Source organism: Gadus macrocephalus, chromosome 16, assembly GCF_031168955.1.
Source record: "Gadus macrocephalus chromosome 16, ASM3116895v1".
In the NCBI taxonomy this organism is placed as follows: domain Eukaryota; kingdom Metazoa; phylum Chordata; class Actinopteri; order Gadiformes; family Gadidae; genus Gadus; species Gadus macrocephalus.
The window spans coordinates 8,989,374-8,998,260 of record NC_082397.1 but is presented as its reverse complement, the minus strand read 5'-3'; the positions used below and the strand labels follow the sequence as shown (position 1 = coordinate 8,998,260).

General features: G+C 46.1%; 1 protein-coding gene across 1 annotated transcript; it reads right to left on the bottom strand.

Annotated features, from left to right (window-relative positions):
- Positions 1-65: 65 nt before the first annotated feature.
- Positions 66-6,947, bottom strand: nek8 (NIMA-related kinase 8). The gene is made up of 10 exons (XM_060074551.1): positions 6,732-6,947; positions 5,905-6,110; positions 5,146-5,378; positions 4,679-4,810; positions 3,878-4,086; positions 3,293-3,372; positions 2,662-2,846; positions 1,976-2,123; positions 922-998; positions 66-637 (listed from the first exon to the last, which is right to left on the bottom strand). The coding sequence occupies exons 1-10, from the start codon at positions 6,776-6,778 to the stop codon at positions 506-508; spliced, it is 1,449 nt and encodes a 482-aa protein (XP_059930534.1). The 5' UTR covers positions 6,779-6,947; the 3' UTR covers positions 66-505.
- Between the last annotated feature and the right edge of the window lie 1,940 nt (positions 6,948-8,887).

The window sequence follows — 8,887 nt, the reverse complement described above, 5'->3', positions numbered from 1 at the left end:
GAAGAGATAAGGCAGAGAGCCCCAGGACAACCTGGATGGACTACACCTGTGTTGAACTGCAAGGGAAATCAATTATGAAGACGTTCGCAGTGCATGTGTGTGTGCATGTGTGTGTATTTGTGTGCGTGTGTGTGCATGTGTGCATGTGTGGAGATTAAAGACTGTGTGAAATGTTATCTAGCTCGTAACTTACTTACGTATGCAATATTATGGCGGATTTAAGTATTTAGCATGAGACCAAAACGTGGGCGGTATTTTTGATTGCATCTGTGAGGCGTTTAATTGGATTGAGGACAAAAAGGGAACAAGGACACTATTGTGTGTGTGTGAGCGTAAACATTCACTAGGACATCATGGTATTCTGTCTGACTGGTGTCAGACAGAATAACATGATTACGCTCTAAATAAGGCAATATCTATCAGACTTGGATGAGAAAAGAACCCAGATACTGAAATTTTGCACATCACTTCATAAAATGACAGTGGAAATGAGCTACATTTAAATTCAGGGTGGCTCACCATTGTCTCCTCGACCCCAAGCGAACACTTCTCTCTCATTGGTCACAGCAAGCACATGGGACGCCCCACAGGAGACCTGCACCAGCTCATAGCGAGGCAGGGCCTCTACTATCTTGGGCTAGAGACAGACGACATGAGGGGAAGAACATGGATCTCACCCCGAGATCATTTTTCAATTCTACTTTACACTTTTCTTTTAAACACTCTCTTGAAGTAATCACCTCAAGTCAACTTAATAGATTTAAATATTTTTTTTAGGAATACATTATTCAAATCTTTCCATTCAGAGCACATTGGAAAAATAATCCCATTATCAAATCTGGACCTACTGAAGAAGACGACATAGTGCATGTAAACCAAAACTCTGACGTGAACCTCCTTCACTGAGCCAGGACTCCTCACCTGGCTGACGTCGTTGAAGCTGCCGTGACCCAGGCAGCCGTTGCTCCCGCTGCCAAACGTCATGATGATGCCTCTGTCTGCCCGAGTGAAAGTGAAAGTTAGAGTCAAGGGAATTAGCGGGACTATTAGTCCCTGAGTGGAGGTGTGATGGTTATGTGGACCCACACAAAATGTATAATCCCTGACAAGGGATTATATGACAACACTAATCTGCCTTCGCAGCAGAGAAGAGTGAGCTGGGGAGTTGGGGGAGGATGGATAGAATGGGGGGCTGGGAGGTGGGGGTTGAAGAGTGAATACATTCTGCAATTCTGAGCTATCTGCTGTCAACGGGGGAGTAATGGCCGCTTCCTGTAGGAGACACAGAGGCGTCTTTGACCCACGACCTCACAGGGAAGTGCTGGACTGTACGGCACACGGCGGAGCTCAGAGGATAGGTTTTTTACGTGGGTGTTGCGCGGAGAAATGTGTTTACCAGTGGATTTAATCACTCCTACGGAGTTTTTCCCAACCCAAATGTCAAGATTTAGATTAAACTATTTAATCATTTTAGGTATAAAAGTTGAAGTCACTCTTGAAAGGCATTGGTTTCGGCGTAACATCGGGGATGGTTGTGTGTAAAATAAGAAGGGGATTATGTTGAGGTATAGGAAGAGGTGTATGTTCTGCTGCTTACGAGATAGGGTTAGGGGAAAAGATGACATTACAGGCGTACATACTGTAGGTAGAATACTGTAAGTAAGTAAGCTCTCAGTATTATCGCCTTGCTAATACTAAAGCCTCCTTGCAAGTTTTTGGTGGGATTGGTTTGAAAAATTTTAGGTGTGGAAGTGATTCATGGTAATGGATGGATTAAATAGTGGAAGTAAGTGATTATGTCCACACTTTGATATTGCTTTGTGTATGTGTGTGTGTGCGTGTGCATGTGTGTGCTAGTTTGAGCGCGAGTATGCGTATTTTGCGTGCGTGTTATGAGTGTGAGTCACAGGTCATAAGTCATAACAGCAGCAACAGTTCTATACTGGGCCCAAGTAAAGGGGAAGGTCTGGCCCACCCGTCATGCAGGTGGTGAAGAGGTCCCCGCAGGCCACAGACTTGATGGTGACCCCAGATTGGCCCTCCAGGAAGCGGGAGATGAACTGAGGCTGCATGGGTTCCATGCCGCCGGGGAGACTGGGCTCGCCGCAACCTACGGACGGGACCTGCCACGGCACACAGACCACAGATCTTCTTTCACTGTCCTGTTGTGATCTATCTTTAGTTGGCCCGGGTCAAACTGTTATCTGTCGACTTGTTTGCATGGGGGCGGATGGCGCGGACGTTTCTTGGCTTAATCATGACTTCGATTTGTGGTTGGCTAACGTGCATATAATTAATAATATATATATTATAAACATGGTACTTCAAACCACCATCAGCATCAGCAGTATGAATATTTCACTATTTATATTTAGTCATTAAAAATGTGCATTGATTCAAAGCAACCTGTGAGTCCAATACATGAACGGGTTATTTTGCAGCGGGTAGGGATAGGTACGGTAAGGTATCTTATACGAGGAGGATGAGCAAAGAAATACCCTCGCCACCACACTTTCCTGTAAAAGGCGGGGGGTTATCCTCTGAACAAGCCACATGATGTTGTGTGAAACCACACAACACCAGCACAGTGGACCAGTTTCTCTCTCCGACCTGCTTGCAGTCATCGAGGTAACGAAGGTCAGGAGGCCCAGCCGGACTCACCTCCCAGGTGATGAGCCGGCCGGAGCGCGTGACCCCCATCCTCTGGGTGCGTCCCAGGGACACCTGCAGCACCTCCGTGTTGAGCATGGGCAGGCGCAGCGGGGCGGCGATGCCGCTGCCCCAGGTGTAGACCGAGGACAGGGGCAGCGTGTGCACCTTGCCCATGCCCAGCCCCAGGGCTCCGTCTGGGGGGGGGGGGGGGCAGGGAGAGACGCGGGGACATCCATGAGAACGTCTCACAAGGGGAACGCTGGTATCAGTAGAGGGGGGGGGGTCTTTAGGTATCGCACGATTACATTGATTGGTTGATGGGGTACACAGGCGTGCTCATTCCAGGGTTTACGATGTTGCGTGCTAAGAAAGGTGCCGTGGCAAACTATGGCATGAAAGCAGAGAAAAAGATCAACTGATTGCAATAGTGTCAAGACATGAAGAAAAACTAAAGACAAAAGGGAAAAGATACTAAATAGAAATGCAACAAAAAGGTTTTGTGTAAGTTGGAAAGACTTTTAGAAGTTGTGAATCGATTCGTCGTCATAGAGGATATCCATTGCAATTCTGACATGAATGGATTTTTCCCCAGTCCCTGGTTCACACTCTCATGCCTGCTGTTTCGGGGAGAGGGACCTACCTCGGGACCTGGAGCCAGGGATCCTGCCCCCCGGTCTACCGTGGGGGCCGTGCTGCACGTTGGAAAGGGGTTTCTCTATTCTGGAGGGTTAAGGGGAACGGGGGGAAATGGTCAGCTCTCTATATTGAGACTCCTGACCCCGGGAACATGTACCCTCATGGGGTACCTCAGCAGGTTACAGAGAGTAGGAATTTTTTTATAACTATAAAACAAAAATGACCTTTCAAATATGAATATTTGTTGGATTTGTTATTTTTGTTGATAGCAATAGAAGTATGTCTCAGCTACTTCCATTTTAAACAACTAGGCCAGTACCACATTAATAATAATGATACGAAACCATAATAGCATAAATCATTAATATTAGTTCCAAATATTTCTGGTTTGGTGTCGATAGAGGACATTTCATCTTTACTCACGGGGGCTGTGGAGGGAACACGAGACAAAACATAGACATTCTTTGATGCATTCGTTTAAAAGTTTCCAGAATTTTTCTATTGACCACATACAAAGTCATACAAGTACAACTTTAGTGAAATGCTCACTTTGCCTGATCCTTCGACAATAAATGATAAATAGTATCACCTGCGCATCTTGACGTTGCCTATGTCGGTGTAGAGGTTGAGCAGCGGTCGGATGCACACAGGGAGGGCCATGATCTCGTTGAGCTGGGGCCTCTTGGAGGGGTCCAGGTTCAGCATGTTGAGCACCAGCCCCCTGAGCTCGGGGCTGTAGCGGTCCGAGATCGGGGCGAAGGTCCCGCTCATGATCTTCAGAACCAGAGCGGGCAGATTCTGCAAGGCACACGTGGCGCAGACTTCTTACACCGGATCAGGGTGGATGAAACCTTTACATCATCGACGTCTAGTATTTCTTCTACCAAAGTATACCGTTCAATTAGTGAAACGATCTGAACACTAATGAGGAGGGTTTGGATCCCCGACACACACAGCGTGGCTAATCATTAACACACACGCTTTCACGGAAAACACTTCAAACGCCCATGATGAAAAGGAGATGAAATCTGCAGAGCTAATCTATGAAAGTTTAGGCTAGACAATTTAAGACTAATAAGCAGAGGTGTGTGTGTGTGTGTGTGTGTGTGTGCGTGCATCCATGAATCTGCGTGCGTGCATGCATGTATGTGTGTGTGAGTGAGTGCATTTGTGTATGTGTGTTTGTGTGCGTGCGTGTGTGTATTTGTGTGTGTGTGTGTCCATGCATGTACGCGTTTGCGTATGTCTATGGTTGTTTGTATGTTAGCGTGCGTTTGTGCGCGTGGGTGTGTGCGTATGTTTGTGTGTGTGCGCGTGTGTCTATGTGTGCGTGTGTCTATGCGTGTGTGTGAGCGTGCGTGTGTCTATGTGTGCGTGTGTGTTCCAGTACCGCGGCCTCGAAGGCTCTCTTGAGGCTGGCCAGCTCGTACAGGACGCAGCCCAGAGCCCAAATGTCACTCTTCTGGTTGTAGGGCTTCCCCTCGCACAGTTCTGGAGAGATGTAGCAGGGAGTGCCCACCACCTGACGCCGGGACACACGGAAAGGAGCTCTCATTAGTGGTCATCATGATTATTAGTAGTATAAAAAAATATATATTTGCATACTGCCACACTTTATATTTTGCACTTCAATATTTTTGGATTAAGATTTATTTTGTATGTGTTTTTTCTCAAAGGTCTTAGTAAATTTCCTGCACATTAGTTAATTTTTATTTTGTATGTCTCTTTCTTTATATCACCAACACACTGGGACACGTCCCTTCCTTGTGCGTTAAACTACACGTAATGAGACTCATTGTTGTTCGTGGGGTTCTGATCCCAGTGCAGCGCGCGCGTCGGGTCTCAAACCCAGCTCACCGTGTACGCTTTGCTCTTGCTCACGAGGATCTTGGAGATGCCGAAGTCTCCGATCTTGACGATCATCTGGTGCTTGTCCAGCAGGATGTTCTGGGTCTTGAGGTCGCGGTGCAGGATCAGCTTGTTGTGCACGTGGTACATGGCCAGCAGGATCTGCACGAAGAAGTGCAGGATGGTGTCCTCATCCAGCAGGGAGTTGCAGCGCTTCTGGATGTAGTCCGCAAGTGTGCCCCCTGGTGGTCGGTGCAGACATTATCATCACCATCACGAGGTCACGTGGATGACGTAAGAGTCCCCTCATCGATGCAGCCGTTAAGATCACTATCGTCCTACCGCGACTTATTCATTGTGAGTCGCCTTGGATAAAAGTGTCAGCTAAATGCCCTAACTGTAAATGTATCATGTTGTATGTGTCACATGGATGATGTACACGTCACACACATAATGACTTGCCTGCTTGAATAGAATGAAATACAAAAGAAACAAAATACTAAAGAATTTTACGCTACAGATATCATGCTGCATCAAATTACACCCCCCCCCCCCCCCCCCCCCCCCCCCCCCCCACAGACACACACACACACACACACACACGAAAAAGCCCCCAAAAAATCGTAAGTGCTATTTATGCCTACCAGGCAGATTTGACACACAGTTTGTCCAGCCAATACAGACCCGGAGAACTGTGGGAACGCAGCACTGAGCGACTGTGTAATAAGCGACAGGAAAGGGGGATGACGTCTACATGCAACGCTATACCTGGCGCATACTCCATGGCTATCATCAGGGCCTTGTCCTCCAGGAAGTTCTCATAGTACTCTATGATGTTGGGGTGGTTGAGCAGCTTGAGGACCTGGCACTCGTTCTGGGCAGAGAGGCGCTCGTCGCGTGTCATCTGCTCCACGGGGATCTCCTTGAGGATGACGGCCGCGCCGTCGCCGCGTCGGCGGCAGAGGTGCACGATGCTATGATGTGATGGAGAGATTAAGTGTTTTAGCGGATGGATTCGTAGGCACCTTAAGTTTTAAGTTTGTAGTACATGATGAGCAATCGATCTCTTCACATCTGGCATCTTACGCAATGAAATCTGTTATGCAATAGGTGTATGCGTTTAGGAATATGTTTATTAGATGTCTTTATCGTTTTAAAATGCTAAGTGGGGATATTGTCAAGTAGAATTCGCCTACAGACCCTAGGCGGTAGTTTAGTTGGATAGATAAATAAAATGGCTTTCGACTTGGTTCATGAAGTTGGTTAATTATATACTACAATACGATGATGATGATGATGATGATGATGATGATGATTATCAAATGTAAAATATAACCAAAACAATGAAATGCCACCTGGTTTTGAGGCATTTGAATTTTAACGAACACCGATTATCTTTGTATATGTACATGTGTTGTCGAAATACAGAACGGGGATTTGGGAGAAAGTTTTCCATGGCCGTAGAAGACGACCGCATCGCATCACTTTCCGCGGAAGACAAGCGTTTTATTTCATCCCCACGGCTCATTATAATCAGCAAATAGAAGCGCTGGTGTGGTAATAGTGTCGTTAAATCCAAACGAGTTTCCATTTACCCGAAAGCTCCTCTCCCGACCACTTTAATCTTTTCATACTTCTCCATCGCTGCTCTCGGGGTTCAACATTTCCGTCGTCTCCACGGCAACAAGCCCCTCCTCCTACATGGAGCGGCTATGGACAAACATAATACCAAGTGGTACTTGTTCTCAGACAAAACCATCCTCAGAATCACTCTCCTGAATGGTGCTCTATAGTCACTTACTCTCCGGTTATAATAAGTATTTGATAGACAGACAGCAAGCAGGCAGGCAGGCAGGCAGGCAGGCAGGCAGGCAGGCAGGCAGGCAGGCAGGCAGGCAGACAGACAGACAGACAGACAGACAGACAGACAGACAGACAGACAGACAGACAGACAGGCAGGCAGGCAGGCAGGCAGGCAGGCAGGCAGACAGACAGACAGACAGACAGACAGACAGAGACACTGCAGTGTTGTGTGTGTGTTATGGTAATATGGCAGATTCTGGAGCGGGCAGGTAGTTCTCCTGTCTAGACGGCTGCTTATTAAGGTGATAAGCTGCAGAATGGAGGCTCCATGACTACCGTTTCCCCTCTCCTCCATGACGGTGGTCATAATAAATGCTTTGAATGCCAACAAAGGCTGGCCTGTGTTGTTTTGCTGGCAGTAACCACACAATTATCCCCCTTTCGAAGTAACCCATCAACACACCCACATTCACTATATTAAGGATATTCATTTACTCTCTTCTGCCAGTATTTTAATGGTAGGTAAAGACAGGCAGGAAGACAAGATTGCGGGAGAATTAAATATAATGAAAGTGAACTTCCTCAGGAGGTCAGTGCCTGCACCAATAAGGGAAATTAAAGTCCTGTGTGTAACCTTGAGACCAGGTCCGACTCTCTCCACAAACCGGCTTGGTGACATACTTGGCTTTTCATGATGGATTGCACGTGATCTGTCTGAGGCTGTCAGTGTGTTGGAATGCACCGTGGAGGCATACAGGTAACAGACTGAAACCAGCGGCGTTCCTCTGAAACCTCTGCATATATATACCCCACCACACGTTCTCACATCTCCCTCCCTGAGGCTGGTTTATGTACGTATGCTGTGGTGGTGGTGGTGGTGGTAGTGGTCTCTTCTATGTGTGTCCTACATGGTTCTGTTCTGCTTACAAAGAGAGAACCAGACCCAAAGATCATCAAGCTTATCGCCACACTGAAACCAGAAACCTGATCTCTGAGTGAGATATATGTGCTGGTTTGTTGTGTGTTGTGTGTTGGGTTTCTGTTTGCTCTGAAAAGACAAACAAGTTCATTCCGGGACACGTTTCTCATCTGAACCTCAGCAGACTCGGTCATTAACAGCCACTGCATCAAAACAACATGGAGGATAATGTCGGTTGGAATGCCTTCAAGTATACCCATAACTTCTCCCATAGAGCCACAATGCAAAGCTTGTACTAAGACAGGCCTTCGTTAATGTCTGGCTGTTTACAGCCTATTAGAATTCCCAAGAAAACCTATTAACCCCCAGTACCGGATGATCAAAGGTAGGCCTACATGCTACCCTGGCTTGAGGCAACCGCTGTCTAACTGTGAAGAATCTCCAGGTCATAAAACTGTCACCAAGCACACAGATCCTTTCGAAATACAATCCATGCAAATAGAACAGTTTTATTAACACCTCGTCCACGTCTATATCATATAATACGTCCTCAGATTGTATTACTGTATATGTAATAACAACTAATAAAGACCTACATCCTTGTCGTCTCTTATTTCAAATTTATGTCAGTTTAAAACTGTTAATAATTGAATGGTTGTCTACCGGGTAAGTAGACCAACTGGATTGGTAGGGTAATACAATTTAATGAGCATTCTCCCAAGACTAAAACTCTATGGGGAAACTGACATTATTAATTACTGTAATTAAGATACATTCAACCCGGACCAAAGTATTAAGAAAATAGTAATAATAATTATAATAATACCGAATACCGAAAATGCATACAGGCTCCATCGATTTTCAAGATTCAAGATGAATACTAACCTATCAGCCTACTGAGTAGTAACAAGATATAATGCAAGAACAGACATGATCAAGCTATAACTTATTGATATAGCACTTGAAATTATGAACAACACAGAATGTGATGGGCATGCAACATTGCAACCGTACCCTACTGTGCTATTT